The sequence below is a fragment of the Pituophis catenifer genome, unplaced genomic scaffold, assembly GCF_029215685.1.
Source record: "Pituophis catenifer annectens isolate HBS135680 unplaced genomic scaffold, rPitCat1.0.hap2 SCAF_11, whole genome shotgun sequence".
NCBI lineage: Eukaryota > Metazoa > Chordata > Lepidosauria > Squamata > Colubridae > Pituophis > Pituophis catenifer.
In genome coordinates this window covers 15,592,316-15,617,732 of record NW_027256891.1, presented here as the reverse complement: position 1 = coordinate 15,617,732, position 25,417 = coordinate 15,592,316, and the positions used below count along the sequence as shown (strand labels likewise).

The 25,417-nt window shown below is 44.6% G+C and overlaps 1 protein-coding gene across 1 annotated transcript; it reads right to left on the bottom strand.

Annotated features, from left to right (window-relative positions):
* Positions 1 to 3,712: 3,712 nt before the first annotated feature.
* On the bottom strand, positions 3,713 to 19,915 carry LOC139322702 (transmembrane protein 47-like). Its single transcript, XM_070951897.1, has 3 exons — positions 19,611 to 19,915; positions 4,560 to 4,700; positions 3,713 to 4,445 (listed from the first exon to the last, which is right to left on the bottom strand). Exons 1-3 carry the CDS (start codon positions 19,810 to 19,812, stop codon positions 4,264 to 4,266), a joined length of 525 nt encoding a protein of 174 aa, XP_070807998.1. The 5' UTR covers positions 19,813 to 19,915; the 3' UTR covers positions 3,713 to 4,263.
* Between the last annotated feature and the right edge of the window lie 5,502 nt (positions 19,916 to 25,417).

Genomic DNA, 25,417 nt, shown 5'->3' with positions numbered 1-25,417 from the left:
AGGAGAAATTTCCTGAGAGTTAGAACAATTAATCAGTGGAACAACTTTCCTCCAGAAGTTGTGAATGCTCCAACACTGGAAGTTTTTAAGAAGATGTTGGATAACCATTTGTCTGAAGTGGTGTAGGGTTTCCTGCCTAGGCAGGGGGTTGGACTAGAAGACCTCCAAGGTCCCTTCCAACTCTGTTATTCTATTCTATTCTATTCTATTCTATTCTATTCTATTCTATTCTATTCTATTCTATTCTATTCTATTCCTCCTCCTCCTCCTCCTCCTCCTCCTCCTTTTCTTTCTCCCAAGTGGATCAGATAAAAGTAAATATTTGTACATCAGAACAAGCAGTTCTTCAGAAGCTGCCAGCTCAACCACCGCTATCCTTCCCAGGGCATTCATTCTATGAGAACCCAGAGGTCAGCTCCGTTCAAACATTGCATTCCTCAGAGCTTCCTCATCTATATTCATAAATACAGAGATATATAAAAACAGTGTTTTTCTGAAAAGGACTTTTTTTTTAGGCAAAGAATTTTACCATTAGTCATCCCTTTGGTAGGATCACAGCTTCTGTTACAGAATCCTGGTGCAATGGTCATGTGGGAAGTTGGGGGATATTGAAAGAGGCAGAATATTATATTTCCCCAAAGGAGAATGGAGAAAAATCTTAACAGGGGCAAAAAGTAGCCCCAATCTTCCTGCCATAGGAAGACAGCTTCAAACTAAGACGCTTGAAGTGGTTGACTTTTAGGAATGCAGATTTTGTATCCATTCAGAAAGATTGGGCCAATCTATGCATAAACAAAATGCGCTCAGCTGCAGCTCACACCTAAGGCTGGAGCTGATGGGATTAAGAATGTGCATTCCCCCACCCAAATTCTAAGGACAGGGCATGACCTTTAGGACATAACCCACCACCATTAGAATAGCAAAAGACACAAGGTTCATTACATTGTACAACCCCCCTGGAGCATCTCAATAACCAAACCCCAGAACCCTCTAGAAATCTATCCACTCACTCTGATATTTTGGTCAACCAGCCCAGAAACATTGCTGCTGTCACTAAAGTTTCTGGCATCCAAATAAACAGCGACCTTCTTTCCAACCAGCCAGCCTCCATTTTATTTCCAGCATTTTTCTCCCGGCTTGGAACCGGACCGGATTTTTCATCCTACAGTCAGAAGTCTCTTGTTTGCAGCAACAGAATTACAGTAAGCTATTTTATAGAGCCAGTTTGGCCTAGTGGTTAAGGCACCAGGCTAGAAAGCTGGAGATTGTGAGTTCTAGTCCCACTTTAGCCATGAAAGTCAGTTGGGTAACTTTGGGCCAGTTCCTCTCTCATTCTAATCCTCCATTCCAATAGGAGGAGGAAGGATATGTTCCACATCTTGAGTTATTTGTAACAATAATAAAGGTGGGATACAAATCAATTAATCAAAAATAGACTTGAGATGGGTGGATACCAGCTTTAGACACAAATTGTCTTCTGTCATAACAAAATAGATCAAATCAACACTGCTGAGGGAGCCTGCTTATATGTGGGTGTAATAATATGTGGGTATAAATACAAATAATATTTATTTATTTATCTCGTCATGTTTATGTAGTGTACTGTATATTGGGTGTGGTAACCCTTTGAGAGCTGCATGCAACGAAATTTCATTTTAATGTATGCTGATGTGTACATTCAAAATGTCTATAAAGTTATTATTCTTTCTATTCTATTCTATTCTATTCTATTCTATTCTATTCTATTCTATTCTATTCTATTCTATTCTCTCTACTCTACTCTGCACTACCCTATTCTATTCTACTCTACTCTATGCCTATTCTATTCTATTCTATTCTATTCTATTCTATTGTACTCTATTCTACTCTACTCTACTCTACTCTACGCCTAATTATTTTACTCTACTCTACTCTACTTTACTCTACTCTACTCTACTAATAACAAATGCTGCTCTGGTATATCAGGTGTGTGTTTGTATGTATAAATAAAATATGTATCTGTATGTGAACATTTCATAGTCTTTGTCCTATTCTAGAGTTGTATTCAACAAAATTTCATTTTAATGTATACTGATTAGTGTACATTCAAAATGACAATAAAGTTATTATTCTATTCTATTCTATTCTATTCTATTCTATTCTATTCTATTCTATTCTAATCTAATCTAATTCTATACTGTTCTGTTCTGTTCTATTCTATTCTGTTCTGTTCTGTCCTGTTCTGTTCAATTTTTTTCTATTTTACTATGCCCAGTTCTCTCCTCTCCTCTCCTTTCCTCTCCTCTCCTCTCCTCTATGCCTAATTCTTCTACTCTACTCTACTCTACTCTACTCTACTCTACTCTACTCTACTCTACTCTACTCTACTAACAACAAATTCTGCTCTGGTATATCGGATGTGTGTTTGTATGTATAAATAAAATATGTATCTGTATGTGAACAGATTACTAGCTGAATGACAGTGTGTGTGTCCGTGTGTGTCCATGTGTGCAGGGGTGAAATGCTCTGAAGTCTGCTACCAGTTCGCTGTACGCGCACATTGCACGCATGCACACCGCAGGCGCTACCGTGCAGCGTTGAAAAAGGAGGCTTAAGAAGCCTTTTCTAAGGTATGTAGAACAGAAAGGGTGGGGAACAGCTGTGCCACATGATTTAGATTCGTTAGAAAGCAGGATTTCCTGCTTTCTAGTGAATATAAATCGCGTGGAACAGCTGATCGTCAGAAATACCGGTTCGTCTGAACAGGTAGCATTTTTTAACTACCAGTTCGCCAAAACCAGTAGCTTTTATTACTACTGGTTTGGGCGAACCGGTCCGAATCGGTAACATTTCACCCCTCTGTGTGTGTATGTGAAGTGTTTCACATTTGCAAATGCAGGGAAAATGAACAGGATCCTCAGTTCGACAGTGCTGCAGTGACACACAAACGCACACAGAGATTTACCCACCTTTCTTACCTTGAAGAAGATATATAAACATAAAGATATAGATATAGATATGCTATTGTTGTGGTCCGCCGGCAGCCTGCAGAGCTGGCAGTAGAGTCAGACAGTGAGGAGGCTGGGGAGGAACATGGGCCAGTCCTGGAGTCTGGGGAAGGCTTGGACAAGGGCTCTGCATCAGTGGCAGAGATGGGGCCACAGCCATCTGGGAGTTATGTGCTGACTCTGGAGCCTCCAGAGTCTAATGTCAGCGACGCGGAGGTACAGGGGGAGCCTGTTTCCAGTGCACACATCCGCAGAGCTGCCAGAAAGCAAGAACAGTTAAGACAAAAGGGACGACTCAGGATTAAGGTTTGGAGATGATTGGCCCCTCCCATAAGACATAAAGGAGGAACAAAGGCACCTGAGCCTTTGCAGGAAGCAACTTTGTTCATTCGTTTTAAATTCTGAAGCTCTGTTTTGACTCTGCGCTCCGTGTGGCCTTGCAAAGCTAATTACCAATTAGATCTTTGGCAGCGTGTCAAGGGAGATAAAGCTGGGTGCTCATCAGCCTTATCCCGAAAGACTGTGGCAGACTTCTGTTGGACTCTTTACAAACTATTTGTGACTCAACATGGGCTGTGAATGAACAGAATTCACAGCTATTGAAATAAAAAGAGGGTTTTTTGGGACTAATCATGTGCTTTTTGCTGTCTCAGGAAGCCTAGGTCAGAACAGCTATATACCGGTAGATATAGAAGTATGCAAGATACCCATCTCATTTCTACCATGGTTTTATTCATCAGTGGCTCATAAACTCGTATATTTTCTGTGCTTTGGGTTTCTCGGTACCAAGTAGATTTAGCATCCATGCATTTACAGAACCTCCTTCCATTCACACAACTTCCCTTCTTTGCGTTCAAGATCTGCACACGACGCCACTCAATAAAAGCTAAGCCAAGCTGCTCTTCGCCGTAGGAGCTACTACCCTCTCATAAATAAAATAAAGACAAAATTTCATACATAGAAGATCAAAGTAAAGAAAAATAGTATTTTTTTTTAAAAAAAGAAAAACTACACGAGAAATATTAAGCAGGTTGTGCTGGAGAGGAGTGCGGCTGGCTGGCAGCGACGAGTCCTGGTGATGGTGGAAGAGTGTCCAACTGAAGGCCTTCAACGTCTTCACCTCTTGGCGAAAGGCTGGTTAAAATGTCCATCCATGATGTGCTTGAATGTGCCCAGAATTCCCATGAATCCCATCGTCCTTCCTGTTCTGTTGCTCTCTTGTTTACTGAAGAGGCCTTCCAGATCTGATAATTCAGGGACCTTCTTACAAGTTGCCCTAGAAGTAAACGTCTTCATAGACATCATTTCTTAGGCAGTAAAGGATGGCTGCTCCCAGCATAAAGATGGCCGAACCCCAACCCAACCCATATCCCCAGTTGAACTCATGGTAGCTTCTCAGCGGGCTGCTGTCGATGAACTTGATGGGGTAGAGAATCAAGGCGCAGATCTGGAGAACCACTGGATCAATAGAACGATAGGAGAAACGACTTCTGTTAAAACCACTGGCCAAGGCGTCAATGTTTACCCAAGGGAGTGGAGGTGGGGGAGGGGCTAGAGAATGAGAAGACCTACCTGCTGCAAAGAGAAGAATCGACACTATCCGATAATAGAATTTATAGTTCCCCAGGCAGAAGGCTATCAGGGACATGAGGAATGACAGCAGAGTGATGGTGGCAGCTGTCAGGATTAACACCAGGGTAGTGATTTGCCAGTCTGCAAAAGAAAAGACAGGAGGTGAAGAAGAAAAAAAAAATGAAGAAGAAACTTAAGTCACGGTCAGTAACCATGGTAGGCAAATAATATTTTGGGGATTGGGTTTTTTCCATTTGCTTTTTTTTTTTTTTAATTCTGAACAAAACAGAAATGGGATGGGATGGGATGGGATGAAAGAGAAGAGAAGAGAAGAGAAGAGAAGAGAAGAGAAGAGAAGAGAAGAGAAGAGAAGAGAAGAGAAGAGAATGTAGAAATGGGATAGAAGAATAGAGCAGAGTAGAATAGAATAGAATAGAATAGAATAGAATAGAATAGAATAGAATAGAATAGAATGTAGAAATGGGATAGAAGAAGAGAAGAGAAGAGAAGAGAAGAGAAGAGAAGAGAAGAGAAGAGAAGAGAATGTAGAAATGGGATAGAAGAATAGAGCAGAATAGAATAGAATAGAATAGAATAGAATAGAATAGAATAGAATAGAATAGAATAGAAAGTAGAAATGGGATAGAAGAATAGAGTAGAGTAGACGAGAGTAGGGTAGAGGAGAGGAGAGGAGGAGAGGAGAGGAGAGGAGAGGAGAGGAGAGGAGAGGAGAGGAGAGGAGAGGAGAGAAGAGAAGAGAAGAGAAGAGAAGAGAAGAGAAGAGAAGAGAATGTAGAAATGGGATAGAAGAATAGAGTAGAATAGAATAGAATAGAATAGAATAGAATAGAATAGAATAGAATAGAATAGAATAGAATAGAATAGAATGTAGAAATGGGATAGAAGAAGAGAAGAGAAGAGAATGTAGAAATGGAATAGAAGAATAGAGTAGAGTAGAGTAGAGTAGAGTAGAGTAGAGTAGAGTAGAATAGAATAGAATAGAATAGAATAGAATAGAATAGAATAGAATAGAATAGAATAGAAAGTAGAAATGGGATAGAAGAATAGAGTAGAGTAGACGAGAGGAGAGGAGAGGAGGGGAGAGGAGAGGAGAGGAGAGGAGAGGAGAGGAGAGGAGAGAAGAGAAGAGAAGAGAAGAGAAGAGAAGAGAAGAGAAGAGAAGAGAAGAGAAGAGAAGAGAAGAGAAGAACAGAGTTGGAAGTGATCTTGGAGGTCTTCTAGTCCAACTCCCTGCTCAAGCAAGAGACCTTAACCATTCCAAATGGTTGTCCAATCTTGTCTTAAAAAGCACCAGTGTTGGAGCATCCACAACTTCTGGAGGCAAGCCTTTCCAGCGGTCAATTATTCTCATTGTCACTAAATTTCTCCTTAGTTCTAAGTTGCTTCTCTCTTTGGTAAGTTTCCCCCCATTGCTTCTTGTCCTGCCTTCAGGGGCTTTGGAGAATAGCTTGACTCCCTCTTCTTTGTGGAAGCCCCTGAGATATTGCAACACTGCTATCACGTCTCCCCTGGTCCTAGTCTAACAACAACAAGAATAGCTGCAAATCACATGAACTTTCTAGTTGTGTTTGTGAAACTCACAGAGCCCTCTAGAACGGGGTTGCTGAAACTGAGCGGCAAAACTATTATTTTCAGCAGAATGTGTGTTTGTTTTGTTTTGTTGCAGATTAGAATGGCAGCATTGACTCTTGCAGAGGCTTCCGCTGTGTGGCTGAAACGGTCCTCCGGGGCTTACATAAATCAGTAAATAAACACAGGGGAGGAAGGTTGCCCAGCCAGCTTTTAAAGCATCTTCTTTTCCCAGTTTGCCAGAATATCCAAGCAAAGGAGAGGCAGAAGAACAGGTGGCAAAGGGGTCTAAATTCCAAACTGAGTCACAGAGAGCAAGAGTGAGTGTATTGCTAACCGGGAGTTATTCCAGATCAATGTGTGTGATGCACCAACGGAACCATCTGGAATCACTATCCTTTTCATGGTCTCCTTTTGTAACGAAAGGGCTGATTTCCCAGCTCTGATCATCAGTCTTTAACTGAAGACAGATTAGGCAAGAAACAGAGTGTTTAAGTTCTGGAAAGGAAAGCGAAGGGAAGGGAAGGAAAAGGGGAAGGGGGAAGATGGATGGAAGGAAGGAAGGAAGGAAGGAAGGAAGGAAGGAAGGAAGGAAGGAAGGAAGGAAGAGGGGAGGAGAGGAGAGTAGGGGAGGGGAGAGGAAAGGGAAGGGAAGGGAAGGGAAGGGAAGGGAAGGGAAGGAGAGGGAAGGGGGAAGGAAGGAAGGAAGGAAGGAAGGAAGGAAGGAAGGAAGGAAGGAAGGAAGGAAGGAAGGAAGGAAGGAAGAAGGGAGATGAGGAGAGTAGGAGAGAGGGAAGGGAAGGAGATGAAAGGAGAGAGAAGGGAAGGAGGAAGGCGAGGAAGGAAGGAAGGAAGGAAAGAAGGAAAGAAAGAGGGGAGGAGAGGAGAGGAGAGGAGAGGAGAGGGAAGGGGAGGGGAGAGGAAAGGGAAGGGAAGGAAAGGGAAGGGAAGGGAAGGAAAAGGAAGGAAAGGGAAGGAGGAAGGAGGAAGAAGAATTAAAGGAAGGAAGGAAGGAAGGAAGGAAAGGAGAGGGGAGGGGAGTAGGGGAGAGGAGAGGGAAGGGAAGGAAAGGAAAGAAAGAGAGAGAGAGACAGAAAGGGGAGGAGAGGAGAGGTGAAGAGAGTAGAGGAGGGGAGGGGAGAGGAAAGGGAAGGGTAGGGAGGGAAGGAAGGAAAGAAAGAAAGAGAAAAGGGAGAGGAGGGGAGGCAAGGAGAGGAGGGGAGAGGAGGGGAGAAGGGAGGGGAGGGGAGGGGTGTAGGGGAGGGGAGAGGAGAGGAGAGGATCTGACCACGTTTACAAACTTTCTGTCCCGCACCACTTCCAAACTCTTCCCAATGCCCACTTTTGAAATCAATCAAAACAGGAGCAGGCTGGCCTGAACTGAATGCCCGGTTCTAGGATTGTAGAAACATCTGTGAGCTTTGGGATGGTTATGGGGGGAAAAATCTCTCCATCCCCATTTACTCCGGTCCCAACAGGGCCAAACATGACCTGCCCCTTAGACTCAGCCCTGGAGAACTTGCTCCCTTCGGCATTTCTAGTAAAAAAAAAAAAAAAAAATGGTTCCGGGGACATTTAGACACAGATTTTTGTTTTTCTTTTTAAAAAAGTGTTTAAACCAGGGGTCTCCAACCTTGGCAACTTTAAGCCTGGCGGACTTCAACTCCCAGAATGCCCCAGCGGGGCATTCTGGGAGTTGAAGTCCGCCAGGCTTAAAGTTACCAAGGTTGGAGACCCCTGGTTTAAAAGTTCCAGGGAGCCTCTCTGGGTCACCAAAACCAACAAAATTTCTGTTCCTTCTCAACGGGGGAGTTGTTGTAGACTCAGGGCTCTGCCAAGCAACCGTATGCCTGGCTGAACACAAGCCGCTCACAAGCCAACTCAAGATTTATAGGAAGGGTTACCGTGGCTAACTATGGAATAAACGAAGAAAACTGCTCTCTGGTTTGCAAGGGATTTAAGGAACAAGGGACTCTTTTGTCTGAAAAGAGAGGCAGTTAGGCAGGCTGGAAAAGGCTTCGCCGTCTAAACAGATCCTTCCTGTAAAGGGCCTGGAAATGGAGAAATCCAAAACTTCAACCTGGCTTTACCGCCTGTTGGCTTTTTTAAAAATTCAAGGTGATAAAATCAAGGAAGAGGGAGCAGACTGCTTGGTCCCTTGATTCCTCGCTATCGGTGGCTTTTTCTGTTTCAGCTGGGCTATTTTTCTCTTTCAAAACTCTTTCTGCCTTCTCTTTCATGTTCTCCAAAGAGAAGGAATTCAAAGCATCCACTTTTGAGGATGATATCTGGGACAATATCAGTGACTTTCATGAAAGCCAGTGGAAACCCTTGATGGGCTCTTTGCTGAAAATCGGATAAAAGCGAATGGGTGATTTTATTGATTAGAAAGGTCCGTTTAGGAAAAGAAGGGAATCATCGTATGCTATATCGGAGGGCGAAATACTAAAGTCTACGTTTATGGTGGTTGCAAAGTCACTTCTTTAAATATCTTTCTTTTCCCTCCCCCCCACCCTCATTTTTCTTCTCTCTTTCACTTTTTCTTTTATATTTCTTTTATTTCTACTTTTCTTTTTAGGCTTCCGAGGTTGTCGTGTTTTTTTTAATCTGATGCAAAATTTTCTTTTAAGGCAAAGTATATTAAATAAAACCTGTTGATACCTGTCTCTCTCCTGCCTTCCTACATCTCAATGGCCTTGGTGGCGCAGCAGACTAAAGCACTGTTAAGTAACACCAGCTGCCTGCAATTACTGCAAGTTCAAATCTCACCAGGCTCAAGGCTGACTCAGCCTTCCATCCTTTCGAGGTAGGTAAAATGAGGACCCAGATTGTGGGGGCAATAAGGTGACTTTGTATAAAATAGAACACCGCTTATGGTGGGCCCGAAAGCCCTACTAAGCAGGTATATACAAAAGTATGAAGGCTATTGCTTAACGCATTGTAAGCCACCCTGAGTCTCCGGAAAAGGGCGGCATATAAATCGAACCAATAAATCTCCTCTAGGATCTCCCAGTTCTTGCAAATGGGTTTGTGTCCCAAATAAATAAAATGGCTATGTTTTAAATCAGGGGTCACCAATCTTTCGGACCTCAGGGACCATTAAATTCATCATTTTAAATCCTGTGGACCCCTAATATGATCTGCCTAATGACCGGCTGGGTGGGCGTGGCCAGGTGGTCATGTGCCTGGGTGGGTGTGGCCAAAGCAGACCGCAAGTTGCAATTTCTGTCCCCCTCCGACACACACAAAAAGACCCCGAAGGGGGAGACTCTCTGCAGCAACACAAACGTTCATTGCATGTATCTGTCCCAGGGCCCGTAGTTTGAGGACCCCTGATTTAGTGCAATATAAAAAATGCAAATAATTTTTCTATGGACCACCAAAATTTTCTCGCAGACCACCAGTGGTCCACGGACCACCAGTTGGTGACCACTGTTTTAAATGACCCGTCTTCCTTGGCTTGGTTTCCTTTATCACCTTTTCAACTCTAAACTCAGCGCTACTAAGGAGTGTGGTTTTCCTCTCCATTTATATTCTAATATTCTCGCTCAGTCAGTGTTGGTGAGGGTGGCCTAAGAGGTTCTTTATTTGGGCTATTTAGTGTTGGCTTGTTTGGCAGTTCCTTCATCAGACCAACAATGTTGGCTTGTTTAGCAATCCCTTCGATCAGACCAAGTAAGCAAAACCCCAATCGAGGAACTGGCAAACAGCCAGGGGTGGGCTTCAAAAATTTTAGCAAGGGGTTCTCTGCCCAGTTGCTGGGTGGGTGTGGCCATGGTGGGCGTGGCCTAGTCGGCCTCCTGCACTACGGCAGCGGGTGGGGGGGTGTTGCATTTCTGCCCTCCCCGGGTTCCGAAGGCTTTCCTTGAGCCTCCGGGAGGGCAAAAACGGCCTCCCCAGGCTCCAGAGGCCCTCTAGAGGCCAGAAACGGGCCCATTTCCGGCCTTCCCGAACTTCCGGTAGGCCTGTTTGTCACCCTACCCAAGCCTCCACGTGCACCCTACACTTACCTCCATCCAAAACAGGCCACGTGGGGATTCCTGGGAGGGGAGGGGTGGGCGGGGCCAGCCAGGAGTGAGATCTGTGGGTTCTCCGAACTGCACAGAATCCTAGCTAGAGGTTCTCCCGAACCCCTGCGAACCCCCAACAGCCCACCTCTGCAAACAGCCCAACCAAAGAACCTCCGAGACCATTCCCCCCCAACCCTGACAGAATATCAACTGAGAGCACATCCCATTCTTAACCAGCACTGATGATGTTACCTTGTTGGGTCATGAAAAGTCTGTAAGAAAACAGCCAAATTCAGAGAGCACCAAGGATCTCTGAGGGAAACATTATCTAACAGCAGTTGCCTTCTTTAAATAAGAAGCCTTCTGTGCTTCACTCCAAACATCAGAGGGAGGTGGGCAGAAGATTTGGGAAGCCAAACAGGTGGTCAGCCAATGAACTGCACATAAATCACCGAGTTTAAGCACAGGGTGGGTATGGGGGCAGTGCAGCCAACCCTACACATCTGTTGCTCCCCATCACAAGCCGAAGCCACAGCCGTCTCCGTGCAAGACGAATCGGCACAATGCCCTCACACACCCCCTCCCACTTTCAAATTTGCACGCTTGAACTGCGACAAAGAAAGAAAAATAAAAGTTTGCAGCAGGCTCCTGGCGTTGGCCCTCCTGCCTGGACCGTGTCTCCTGGTTTTCTTCCAAGAAAGCAGAATTTATAGAGAGGGCATGCCAACCCTTGTCCTCTTGTTTCAAGCCGTTTGCATGTGGGTTTTGGCTCAAACTTTTACTATACAAACTTGAACTGGAGAGTTGTTATGGAGACCAAAAACCTTGCCGAGAAGGATTGGAGTAAACAAGAGCACGTTTCGTTAGAGCAAAACGCTCTCTGAATCAGGCTTGACTCTGGCATACATTCATACAGAACAACAGAGCCGGAAGGGACCTTGGAGGTCTTCTAGTCCAACCCTCTGCTTAAGCAGGAGACTCTATACCAGGGGTCTCCAACCTTGGCAACTTTAAGACTTGTGGACTTCAACTCCCAGAATTTGCTGGCTGAGGAACTCTGTGTTCTGCCCCAGCTCCGGATTCCCAAGGATTGTGACACACACCAACGGTCCTTATCAAAGTTATAACGTACCAAGAATAAACAAAGTCCGGCAAAGGTTGGCAACCAGCCCAGAAAACAAGATACGATAAGACACTCACTCTCCAAAATGCTCTGTAATAATTACACGTTGTTTCCAGCAAGAAATTACTAACTGCGTGTGACTTAAATAGGCTAATTTAAGTGGAGTGGCCAATTATCCTCAAATCTCACTCTTGAGGAGACCTCCTCCTCCTGAGTAGCCACTCCTGCCTTTTGGCAGCCCTGTGTGTGCGAGCATTGAGGAGAGGCTCCTCCACTTCGCTCTCTCCACTCGAAGGAGCCTCTGGAGGTTCTGAAGGCCCAGGCTGAGTCTCTGCCTCTGGCCTCTGGCACATCCTCTTCGGCCTCCTCACTGTCCGACACAAGCGCCAGCTGCGCAGGCTGCTGGCGCGACCCCACACCAGCCTCCTCGTTGTCGGGATCAGCCACGATCCGCGCAGGTCACTTCCTGGTGGTCTCCCACCTCCAAACTCACCAGCTGAGTTTGCTTTTCAAAGATCACTTAAAGTCACATAGATGTTACAAGATGATGGGGAACAACTGGGTCACAATCGAGGAAATGCATCCACACTCAACTTTGAAGGACTGAATTCCTGAATCTGCCTGAACCTTTTTTTCAACTATGTTGTAGCAACAGCAGCAAAATGTTTTGGAGAAAAGACATACATTTTTTCCCCCAAAAGGTCTACCTCTATCAATCATTCATACCTTTCTAAAGTTAGATAACTGCCGTGTGCTGTAGAGGGGGATACTTTTGAAGGCTGTTTGGACAATTCACAAATTTATCACCCAGCTGCCTGATTCCTAGGGCAGTTGGATTGACCTCCAAGAGCTGGTTAGGAGTGAGGTTTCACCTCTGAATTATACATGGAGGACAGATGGGTTCAAACCTTCTTTAGATCAGGGGTGAAATCCAGTAGGTTCTGACAGGTTCTGGAGAACCGGTAGCGGAAATTTTGAGCAGTTCGGAGAACCGGTAGTGGAAATTTTGAGCAGTTCGGAGAACCGGTAGTGGAAATTTTGAGCAGTTCGGAGAACCGGCAAACACTACCTCTGGCTGGCCCCAGAGAGGGGAGGGAATGGGGATTTTGCAGTATCCTTCCCCCAGGAGTGGGGAGGGAATGGAGATTTTGCAGTATCCTTCCCCCAGGAGTGGGGACGGAATGGAGATTTTGCAGTATCCTTCCCCTGGAATGTGGAGGGAATGAAGAGTTTGCAGTATCCTTCCCCTGCCACACCCACCAAGCCACACCACAGAACCGGTAGTAAAAATAATTGGATTTCACCACTCCTTTAGATGTTTTATTTGGTAATCTGGATCCAGTCTTTTTCCCCTGACCTAAAGCAGCGAAGAGACAAGTTTAAGCGTATTTCCTGAATTAGCCACAATTGCTTGAGTTTGCATAACTATGAGGCACATCTTATGAACCACAATTGCTGGGTTCAAATAATCTCTGAAAACAAAGCCAAACCGACCCAATTTGGCATGACTGGGATGTCTCCGACCAATTTCGCCCTTGTCTGGGATTAGACAGAGGGGACAAGGAGGGGAGGGGGTGAACAGATGCTGTTTTGAAGACCCTTAGAACAGAGAGGCAAAACATCTCTGCTGTGTTTTTCTTGCCTTTCTGTCTTCTCCAGTTTCTTGGAATTTGTGTTTGCTTTTTTTTGTTTTTGTTTTTTTAATATATAAGCAGCTCATTTGGGACAGAGAAGAAGAAACATTCAGCCTTCCAAGAATCACCAGTGTTACCATCCTTGGAAATGGTTGCAACAGAAGTTTGTTTAACAGCTTGTAAAACCAAGAATTCCATAAGGAAGGCTGAGCGCCAAAGAATGGAGGCCTTTGAACTGTGGTGTTGGAGAAGGCTCCTGCGAGTCCCTTGGACTGCAAGGCGATCCAACCGATCGGTCCTAACAGATATAACCCTGACTGCTCCTTAGAAGGCCAGATCCTGAAGATGAAACTCAAATGCTTTGGCCACCTAATGAGAAGGAAGGACTCCCTGGAAAAGAGCCTCATGCTGGGAACGATGGAGGGCAAAAGAAGAAGGGGACGGTAGAGAACAAGGTGGCTGGATGGAGTCACTGAAGCAGTCGGCGTGAGCTTAAATGGACTCCAGAGGATGGTAGAGGACAGGAAGGCCTGGAGGAACGTTGTCCATGGGGTTGCGATGGGTCGGGCACGACTTCACAAGTAACAACAACAAAACCAAGAATTATTGCCATCCCTGGCAGATCTTTCTCTTTCACTTGAGGTCACTTTGACTTCTTCAACGACCAACTAGGGAACAAATAAGCACAACTCGAATTTTTACAAAATCCATAGAGGTTATTGTTGGAGTGTCTTCTTATAAAAGTGACCGCATATAGAATTTTATAATCAAAGAACCAGATTTTTTTTAAAAAAAATACTCCAAATTAATACTACTTTTTTAAAACAGTAGGGTTATTTCCCCCTCTCTCTTTTGCACAGCACTTCCGTGCGGTGGTAAACCATTATCCCTGAATGATGGTTAGCCAGCAACTCTCAGGAAGGGTTAACAAGTGCAAAGAATCAGGACCTTATCTCAAAAGCCCTGTTGGATAAGACCAAAGATCTACCTCCACCGATCTTGTTTCTTCTATCTAGGAAACTCTTGAGCTGTAAAGGATGTTTTCCCCCTTTCCCCTTCACATCCTAACAAACAGGGGTAGACCATTTCCATCTGCAACGTTTCCTTTCAGCTACGACCAGCAGACCCTAAGAACAACTCTGTGGGTCACATATTGTTCTGACCTAGGCTTCCTGGGACAGTAAAAAGCACACGATTAGTCCCAAAAACCCTCTTTTTATTTCAACGGCTGTGAATTCTGTTCATTCACAGCCCATGTTGAGTCACAAATAGTTTGTAAAGAGTCCGACAGAAGTCTGCCACAGTCTTTCGGGATAAGGCTGATAAGCACCCACCTTTATCTCCCTTGAAACACTGCCAAAGGCCTAATTGGCAATTAGCTTTGCAAGGCCACACGGAGCACAGAGTCAAAACGGAGCTTCAGAATTTAAACCGACCAGCATGAACAAAGTTGCTTCCTGCAAAGGCTCAAGTGCCTTTGCTCCTCCTTTATGTCTTATGGGAGGGGCCAATCATCTCCAAGCCTTATTCCCGAGTTGTCCCTTTTGCTTTAACTGTTCTTGCCTTCTGGCAGCTCTGCACATGCATGCAGTGGAAACAGGCTCCCCTTATTCCTCTGCCTCGCTGATGTCTGACTCTGGAAGCTCTGGAGGCAGCACATAACTCCCAGATGGCCCTGTCCCCCTCTCTGCCTCTGACACAGAGCCCTCTTCCAAGCCTTCCCCAGACTCCAGGATTGGCCCATGTTCCTCCCCAACCTCATCACTGTCTGACTTTGCTGCCAGGTCTGCAGGCCACTAGTGGACCACAACACATATAGAACCCAAGCAGCGTCTAGTTTCTTGTACATCCACAAACTAGACATGAATGCAACAGCATGGCCATTTCACCCAGCTCATGATTATCCAGATGTGTTGGGTGACACATCAATGAATCAGCAGCAATGAACTGATTCCACACAAAGACTAAAAATATCCTTTTAGTTTTCTGGAGGAGAAAGTCATGAAGAAGGAATGTTCTTGTTACTTATCAGATTGTCCCCAGGATCAATCAGGAAGGGGAAATAGGATGGCTACACATCTTTGGATGTTGGACCATAAGGAAAGCTGAGAGCCAAAGAATTGAGGCCTTTGAACTCTGGTGCTGGAGAAGACTCCTGCGAGTCCCTTGGACTGCAAGGTGATCAAACCGGTCAATCCTAGAGGAGATCAACCCTGACTGCTTTTTAGAAGGCCAGATCCTGAAGAGGAAACTCAAATATTTTGGCCACCTAATGAGAAGGAAGGACTCACTGGAGAAGAGCCTAAATGCTGGGAAAGATTGAGGGCAAAAGAAGAAGGGGACGGCAGAGAATGAGGTGGCTGGATGGAGTCACTGAAGCAGTCGACGTGAGCTTAAATGGACTCAGGGGGATGGTAGAGGACAGGAAGGCCTGGAGGAATGTTGTCCATGGGGTCATGATGAATCGGGCATGACTTTGCAACTAACAACAACAACATCTTTGGAGGAAATAAAGAAATTACATGCAACCTTAAAGAACAATCAATGTATATGGAGATTCTCAGTTATCCAGGTCACTGTTGTCCCAAAGGTGCTTTTTCAAGAGGCAACTGGACTTTCTGGTGTTTTCTTTGAAGACGTTTCACTTCTCATCCAAGAAGCTTCTTCAGCTCTGACTGGATGGTGGGGAATGGAAGGATTCAGACAGAGCTGAAGAAGCTTCTTGGATGAGAAGCGAAACTTCTTCAAAGAAAAAAACAGAAAGTCCAGTTGCCTCTTGAAAAAGCACCTTTGGGACAAAAATCAGAGTACTTTCCAACGATGAAAAAAATCCTGGGAGTCTTAGGTCTGGAACCCAGCCCATAATCGTTCTCTTTCTCCCACTCTCTTGATGGAGACTTCATACTTTTGATGGCAATAGAGCAGGTAGAAATCTTGACAGGCAGAATGTTGCCCCCATATTGATGTGAAGAGCAGATCCTGGTACCACTAGCAGCAATGCAGGGATCCCAGGGATCAACCAGGAAAATAAGAAGGACTTGCTCCCAAGAAAAACCCGCAACCAGAATAAGACCTGGCATAACAGTATACGGAAGTTAACGAAGGGATGCAAATTACCATTAGGTTCCCCTCGCACATATGTGCTAGTCGTTCCCGACTCTAGGGGGCGGTGCTCATCTCCATTTCAAAGCCGAAGAGCCAGCGTTGTCCGAAAATGTCTCCATAGTCATCTGGCCGGCATGACTAAACACCAAAGGCGCATGGAACGCTGTTACCTTCCCACCAAAGGTGATCCCTATTTTTCTACTTGCATTTTTTCTGTGCTTTCGAACTGCTAGGTTGGCAGAAGCTGAGACAAGTAACGGGAACTCACCCTATCACGCGACACTAGGGATTCAAACCGCTGAACTGCCAACCTTTTGATCGACAAGCTCAGCGTCTTAGCCACTGTCCCTCTTAAATTACCATTATAAAGGTAGTTTAAAAATGCAAAACAATGTCATTGGTCCTAAAAGCTTGTAACATTGGCTTTTAAAAAAAAATAAAGTAAAAACTTGGGACAAAGTTGGGATAAAGTTGGACACCAGTGAAAATCCCACCTCTTCCAGAATCACCCCTATTAGAAAAACCAGAGGAGCGGGGGGAATGGAATTGATTCTGTTCCAGCTGATAGTTACTTTTATACACATAGTCCTCAACTTACAACTGTTCATTTAGTGACCATTCGAAGTTACAACATCACTGAAAAATGTGACTTATGACCGTTTTTCACAGTTACGACCTTTGCAGCATCCCCAGGATCATGGGATCAAAATTCAGAGCCTTGGCAACTGGTTCATACTTAACGACCATTGCAATGTCCCAGGATCATATGATCCCCTTTTGCGACCTTCTGACGAGCAAAGTCAACAGGGAAGCCAGCTTCACTTAACAACGGTGTTCCTAATTTATCAACTGCAGTCTTTTGCTTAACAACTGCAGCAAAAAAGGTCGTAAAAATGAGACACCACTCATTTAACAAACAAATTCACTTAATGGTAGCAAGACAGGTCGTACAACGGGACACAACTCACTTAACAAATGAATGTCTCACTTAACAACAGAAATGTTGGGCTCAATTATGGTCATAAATCAAGGACTTCCTGTACTAGGGTGTTTTTCTGACTTTAAAATGTTGGCTCCTGCAGCCAAAAGTATGGCCATTTCTTGTGTTTATTTATCGATTGTACAGCACTTGTAGATCTGACCTTAGTATCATTCAACCGATCAAACTACGGGTCATTCTCGACTTATAATCATTCATTTAACCATCATCCAAAGTTATCACGGCAATGAAAAAAGTCACTTACAACCAGCCCTTGCATTTACAACCATCACACCATTTCAATAGTTGTAACTTGAGGAGCACACTTGTCAAACATCGCCTGATGTCCTCGCTTGGGGCGTGGCATGCCAGGTGAATCTGGGTATCGTGGTTTGCAAGCTTGTGGTTTATGATCTGGGACAACGTGTGAGCCTCAGCCACTGTGGTTAAATCATTAAGCTGTGGTTAAACAAATAATTGCTTACGAACCCAGCTGGTAACCTCCATTACCCAGTCTATCTTGCTTTTTAAAGGGATTCCTGCAGTGGTGAAATCCAATTTCTTTTACTACTGTGGGTTCTGTGGGTGTGGCTTGGTGGGCATGGCAGGGGAAGGATACTGCAAAATGTCCATTCCCTTCCCACTCCTGGGGGAAGGATATTGCAAAATCTCCATTCCCACCCCGCTCTGGGGCCAGCCAGAGGTGGTATTTGCCGGTTCTCTGAACTACTCAAAATTTCCACTACCGGTTCTCTAGAACCTGTCAGAACCTGCTGGATTTCACCCCTGGATTCCTGTCTTTATTAACATTTAGGATGGACTTCCGGGAAGATTTTTTATATTCCCCCTTGTATCTTACACCCCCTTTTCCTCCCTCCTTTTCCTTCCCTTAATGTCCTACTTTCTTTTATTTTCTTTGTATTTTATATAATAAAACAAATAAAAAATTAACACATTTAAAATTTAATGAGGTACTAACACCACTCTATAAAGCCTTAGTAAGACCACACTTAGAATCCTGCATCTAGTTTTGGTCACCACACTATAAAAAAAGATGTTGAGACTCTAGAAAGAGTGCAGAGAAGAGCAACCAAGATGATTAGGGGACTAGAGGCTAAAACATACAATGAACAGTTACAGGAACTGGGCATGGTTAGTCTAGTGAAGAGAAGGACCAGGGGAGACATGATAGCAGTCTTCCAATATTTGAGGGGCTGCCACAGAGAGGAGGGGCTCAAGCTATTTTCCAAAGCACCTGAAGGCCAGACAAGGAATAATAGATGGAAACTGAACAAGGAGAGATTCAACCTGGAAATAAGGAGACATTTTCTGACAGTGAGAGCAATCAACCCATGGAACAGGAGTTGCCTTCAGAAGTTGTGGGAGCTTCATCACTGGAGGCTTTCAAGAAGAGACTGGACTGTCATTTGTCAGAAATGGTGTAGGGCAGGGGTCTGCAACCTTAAATACTCAAAGAGCCATTTGGACCCGTTTCCCACAGAAAAGAAAACACCAGGAGCCACAAAACCCTTCCCGGGCCTGACTATTTCTTGAGCGGCCACAAAACTAGCATATGTAGTTGAATTAAACATTCTGTTTTCTTCTCAAAGAACATGAACCGTTCGATTCACTGTAATTGTTTGGAATGATGACGGTTTTATGTTTTGTTTTGTTTTTTTATTTATTTATATTCCGCCGTTCTCCGGAGACTCAGGGCGGCTTACAATGCATTAAGCAATAGCCTTCATACTTTTGTATATTTTATACAAAGTCAGCTTATTGCCCCCACAAACTGGGTCCTCATTTCACCTACCTTAGAAAGGATGGAAGGCTGAGTCAACCTTGCGCCTGGGGAGATTTGAACTCGCAGTAATCGCAGGCAGCTGGAAGCTAAATACTACCTTTAACAGTAGCATTAGTCTGCTGCGCCACTCAGGCTGCTGAGTGTTTTTGTTTTAAAATAAAAAAAATATATCAAAGAGAGAGAGAGAGAGAGAGAGAGAGAGAGGGAGGGAGAGGGAGAGAGAGGGAGAGAGAGAGAGAGAGACTGGACTGCCATCAGTCAGAAATGGTAGGGTCTCCTGCGTGGGGGGGGGTGGACTAGATGACCTACAAGGTCCCTTCCAACTCTGTTAAACTTAAGAAAATAAGGAAGACCCTTAAAATGAGTCTGGATAGCTCTGCAGACAAAAGCACTGTAATTTAACACCAGCTGTCTACAAGTTCGAATCTTGCCAGGCTCAAGGTTGACTCAGCCTTCTATCCTTTCAAAGGTAGATAAAATGAGGACCCAGTTTGTGGGAGCAATAAGCTGACTTTGTATAAAATATACAAAAGTATGAAGGCTATTGCTTAACGCACTGTAAGCCGCCCTGAGTCTCCGGAGAAGGGCGGCATATAAATCAATTTTTTTAAAAAAGCCACCGAAGTTAAACGAGTTGAAGTTTGATACCCCGTGGCTTGGCTGCACCCAACCCTTCCATTAATTAACCCAGCGTGCAGCCGAGCGCTTCCCAAGATGCGGACTTTCGGGGCTCGCAATCCTCCCAGCATCAGCACCCCCGATCTTCCCGCTTCGGGGATCCCGGCTACCCCTCATCCCCGGCTTACCACTTCCGAGGATGGAGAAGCATTGCCAGCCGCCCAGGAGCTCCCGACACTCCTTCCAAAGAGAGAGCGAGTAGCGTTCCGACGTGACCCAGGCTGGGCTCAGCAGCGCAGCCACATCCAGAGCCAGCGCCAAGAAGGCGCAGAGCAGGGCGATCAGCTTGAAGGGGCGCACCGTCAAACCCCCTTCCTCGGCCGCCGACATCCTTGCCCGGAGCCCACCCACCCAAGATAGGAAAGAAAGAGGGGCGTGGGTGGGAAACGCTAAAAGAAAGCCGAGAAGCGCTTTTCTTTGCGCGCTTCCAGCGGCGGAGTTGGCCAAAGGGACGCGCGGCAGCTGGGGAGGCGAGAGGGTCCCGCCCGCCCCGAGGTCCGCCCCCTCCAGCCCCCTTGGAGGACGGCCGTCGGATCCTAGAGACCCACTCCCCTCCACTCCCTTGAGCCGCATTGGGGAGCCCCGCGGACGGATGGGGGGGGGGGTCGTGGTTGGCTTTAACAGCCGAGAGCATTTCATCCCTGCATCGCATGTTCCCATTTATAAGGCTAGAGAAACAAGGCATACATGAATTTCCATCCTTCTCTTGATCATTTAACTGCCTATATTGGTAAGCAAATGAACATTATAAATGTAGACAAGTTGTTGTTTGTTGTATGTCATTGTTTGTTAAGGTGTGGCAACACATCGGTAAATAAACCTGAAGCTAATGTAGCAGCTTCACTAACAATTATCAAGATAATTGTTATTTCTCTTATACAATTATAATTATACAAGAGCAACCAGGATGCCCACCAAGCCATGCCCACCAAGCCACACCACGCCCACCAAGCCACACCACGCCCAAGCCACGCCCACAGAACCAGTAGTTAAAAAAAATGGATTTCATCACTGGACTGGACCTAGGAAATGGAGGGTTTAAGGCCCCGTGGACAACTCGCCAGAGTCTTAACTTGTTGCAGGACAACTGGCTGCGGGACAAAGAGTTTCACTAATATCAAAGAAAGAGCGGGATAGAATCGGGGGGGGGGGGGGTGAAATCCAGCAGGTTCTGAAGAACCTGTAGCGGATATTTTCACTAGTTCGGAGAACCGGCAAATACCACCTCTGGCTGGCCCCAGATTGGGGAGGGAATGGAGATTTTGCAATTATCCTTCCCCCAGAAGCGGGGAGGGAATGGAGATTTTTGCAGTATCCTTTTCCCAGGAGTGGGGAGGGAATGGGGATTTTGCAATATCCTTCCCCCAGGAGTGGAGAGGGAATGGGGATTTTGCAGTATCCTTCCCCCAGGAGTGGGGAGGGAATGAAGATTTTTTGCAGTATCCTTCCCCCAGGAGTGGGGAGGGAATGGGGATTTTGCAGTATCCTTCCCCTGGAGTGGGGTGGGAATGGAGATTTTGCAGTATCCTTTCCCAGCCACACTCACGAAGCCACACCCACAGAACCGGTAGTAAAAAAAAATGGATTTCACCACTGGATAGAATCATTAAAGAAAGGGATGCCAAAGGAGGGACAGAATGAGATGGGAATGGCAAAAATATTTAAATAGAATTGCTAAATTGTCCCACAAGAAGTTGTCTTGCAGCAAGCTGGCCCATGCTGAGTTGGCCATGGTGAGTTGGCCCATTCCCCCAGATGATCCCGGAACACGCTCACTGATTTTGGTTCAGCTCCATTTCTTCCCTCCCTTCCTCGCCCTCCCTTTCTGGACCCAACCAACCTCACAGGGCTATTGTTGAGGAGAGAGATTTGGGTGCCCTTTCTGGAGTTTCCCAGGGAAAAGGTGGGATATTAATGCTTTAAAGGAATGGATGGAAATAAAGAAGTGGAATAGAAGCGATTTAAGTAAACAAATAGATAAATGTAAAGAGATGGAATAGAAGTGTTTTTAAATCAAGGAATAAATGAATGCAAAGAAGTGGAATATGAATGCTTTAAGCAAATGAATAAAAAGGTGGAATATAAATGCTTTAAACAAATGAATAAAAAGGTGGAATATAAATGCTTTAAACAGATGAATAAAAAGTTGAAATATAAATGCTTTAAAGAAATGAATAAAAAGGTGGAATATAAATGCTTTAAACAAATGAATAAAAAGGTGGAATATAAATGCTTTAAACAGATGAATAAAAAGTTGAAATATAAATGCTTTAAACAAATGAATAAAAAGGTGAAATATGAATGCTTTAAACAAATGAATAAAAAGGTGGAATATAAATGCTTTAAACAAATGAATAAAAAGGTGGAATATAAATGCTTTAAACAGATGAATAAAAAGTTGAAATATAAATGCTTTAAACAAATGAATAAAAAGTTGAAATATAAATGCTTTAAACAAATGAATAAAAAGGTGAAATATGAATGCTTTAAACAAATGAATAAAAAGGTGGAATATAAATGCTTTAAACAAATGAATAAAAAGTTGAAATATAAATGCTTTAAACAAATGAATAAAAAGGTGAAATATAAATGCTTTAAACAAATGAATAAAAAGGTAGAATATAAATACTTTAAACAAATGAATAACAATTTGAAATATAAATGCTTTAAACAAATGAATAAAAAGGTGGAATATTAATGCTTCCAAGGAATAAATGAATTAATATAAGGGTAGATTATAAATGCTTTAAATAAACAAGTCAGCCTAAGTGCGTTTATTTTGACTTTTATGTCTTGTGGGAATGGAGGCCACTAAAAATGATAAAAACAGTAGAGGTTAAAGGACCGCAAAATATACCGAGCAGGCCGTAGGGCTGCAATTAAAATTAAACTGTGTACAAAATAAACACAGGATGATTCGAAACCACCATCTGGTTGGCTACTGTGGGAACTTTTGGTCTCTGGTCTAATCCAGCTCCCCCGTTGTTACATTCTTCTGTTCTCTACTGGTGATAAAGAGTTTACTTGCATAAGACATGACCTGAATGAGAAAGAGCAGGACAGAATAAGATGGAATAATATTTCTGAGCGAGGAGGAGGCCCTTGGAACAGGACTTCAGCCTAGATATCCAGACTCAAAATATCGTAGAATGAGCTGGATCACCTTTCCAAAGGCACAAGAAACGCTTATCCTTTCTTGGAAAACCCATCCCATCCAAGCTAAAAACATTGGATGGCATTTAGGTAACTGATTGCAAAAGTGGTTTAAAAAAGGGACAGAATATGCGGTGACATAAAATGACGCTGAGCTTGTCGATTGAAAGGTTGGCAGTTCGGCGGTTCGAATCCCTAGCGCCGATTAACGGGGTGAGCTCCCATTACTTGTCCCGGCTTCTGCCAACCTAGCAGTTCAAAAGCAGGTAAAAAATGCAAGGAGAAAAATAGGGACCACCTTTGGTGGGAAGGTAACAGCGTTCCGTGTGCCTTTGGCGTTGAGTCATGCCGGCCACATGACCACAGAGACGTCTTCGGAAAACGCTGTCTCTTTGGCTTTGAAACGGAGATGAGCACCGCCCCCTAGAGTCAGGAATGACTAGCACATATGTGCGAGAGGAACCTTTACCTTTAATATGGTTTCAAATTCCATCTGTTCCAATGAAAAGAGATGCACTCATTAAAATGAAAACAACGGATTGTTTTTGTTTCTTTTACAAAAGCTCGTATTCGTATCGTTGTGGCTCTTGATAGCTCATTTTGTCCGTGGATGACAACCCGATTCATACTTTCAAAGTTTTAAAAACTGTTTTTTTTTTAAAAAAGGGCCAGTTAAGATGTGATTAAGGGGTCCACAGATCCTGTGGCTCACGCAACACCACACTTTCTCTACCATTCAGAAATGACAGGTGTCAGCTCAGCGTTGTATCACGAGGAAGGAATGCACCCTTTTGTCCAGCGCGGTGGTGCTTTATGCTCGTGAATCACATTTTCCTCAACCTCCCCGGGGAGTTTATAAATAGGCCGGCCAGCTGCCAGGGAGCCATGAACTCAGATAATGCTGCTGTAAACATTATCCAGGAAGGAGCGAGGAAACAGAATGGAATTCAAAAAAACCTCTCGGAGGGCCCTGCCAGCCGATGCCAGTGGCATGTGTGGGAACAGAGTTCCTTCCTCTGGTTGTGCTAACAGAACAACTTGTTGGCTAAAAAAGGTGCCTCTAGGACAGATGGTTCCAGCAAAGGCAGGAATAGCGAATTCAATTGTTTGCAATTATGTCGACGCATACAAGAAGGGGGCACTGGCAGGTTAAAGAGAAGAGAGGAAAATCTGGTGAAATCAAACCCGGCAACAAATGGGATGTGTTCGATTCACGGATTTGAAACAGAAGCATGTTTTTCCTTTTTCCCTTGAATTTTGCAGGATGGCTTGTGGCTTATCGTAAACACCGCTGCAACGGAGTTAAACCCCCCCGCCCCAAGATATGTTCCAGAGCATTTTTACACACTGTTTTAGGGGCCTGGGTAAATTAAGGCAGGTTGATTTCTAGCCTACAACTAGAGCTGAGAATATAAGAACACAGGTAGTCCTTGACTTATAACAATTCATTTAATGGCCATTCAATTAATGACGGCACTGAATGCTATACAATTGAATTGAAAACTCCTGATATTGCATTAATATTGCACTGTGCAGTAGAATTCAATAGTTCCTGGTTTGGGATAGAAGCTGTTTTTCAGCCTCTTTGTCCTTGTTTTTATCGTCCTGTACCGTCGGCTAGATGGTAATAGTTAAAAAAAAAAAAAGAGGGTGCCCAGGATGAGATGGATCTTTAAGAATGTTTTGAACTTTCTTAAGGCAGTGGTTAACTCTAACCCTAACGGACGCAGTGGCTCAGTGACTAAGACACTGAGCTTGTCGATCGAAAGGTCGGCAGTTCAGCAATTTGAATCCCTAGTGCCGTGGAATGGGGTGAGCTCCCGTTACTTGTCCCAGCTTCTGCCAACCTAGCAGTTCGAAAGGACGTAAAAAATGAAAGTAGAAAAAATAGGGACCACCTTTGGTGGGAAGGATAACAGCGTTCCGTGCGCCTTTGCCGTTTAGTCATGCCGGCCACATGTCCACGGAGACGTCTTCGGACAGCGCTGGCTCTTCGGCTGTGAAACGGAGATGAACACCGCCCTCTAGAGTCGGGAACGACTAGCACATATGTGCAAGGGGAACCATTACCTTTACCTTTAAGGCAGTGGGAGCTATAAAGCTCTTCCAAAGACGGGAGAGGGCAACCAATAAGGTTGGGGAAGTGCCCACCAATTCACCCAATTGACCGTGACCTGCGACACTTGGCGGGGGGGGGTGAGGTTATTTCCTAGTTTAATTATACTGAAACCGCAGGAAGGATTTAGAATTGGTTTTCCTTTGAAGCAGTGCCAATATGATGTACTCAATAAAGAAGACTCTTTGAGAAGGAACCAAGGCTTGGCTTGGGTTGGGTTAGTCAAAGCCTTGACAGTAGGCAGGCCTAAAGTTGCTGCATTGATCTTTGGGAGTTAAAAACCAGAGATAAGAGGGAAGAGGGAAATCCAACCCAGATTGAACTTGCTTTGTCCGGGATAACGGCTGGCCGGGGCTCACATGCAATGCAGCTGCTTCGTTAGAGAAGAACGCGGTGAGATATTTGCAGCTGCAGCAGCTCTTTTGAGATGCTTCAGTTCTTCCAAGGCCTGGCTCTGATCCTGGTCAAGAGGGGAGCCATGGGGAGGGGGAGGAGAAAACGATGAAAGCAGTTGCTTAAACCATTGGCGAGGGGACTTCAAGGCTGAGCATTCTGCGGCAAAAGCAGTTTGAGGGATGAAATGGGAGAAGAACGCTGCCGCCAAATGGGCAACTCAGAGGGAGCCATCTAAAATTCCAATAAAGGGGAATATTTGCAGCTCGGGGT

What these genes read in the sequence shown, in the direction of transcription:
- LOC139322702 (XM_070951897.1), bottom strand. Translation starts at nt 19,812, where the DNA reads ATGTCGGCGGCCGAGGAAGGGGGTTTGACGGTGCGCCCCTTCAAGCTG. An exon ending in CTTCTCCATCCTCGGAAGTG is followed by an intron (nt 4,701 to 19,610) that starts GTAAGCCGGGGA and finishes TTTCTTTTGCAG; the next exon opens with ACTGGCAAATCACTACCCTG. An exon ending in GATTCTTCTCTTTGCAGCAG is followed by an intron (nt 4,446 to 4,559) that starts GTAGGTCTTCTC and finishes CTATTGATCCAG; the next exon opens with TGGTTCTCCAGATCTGCGCC.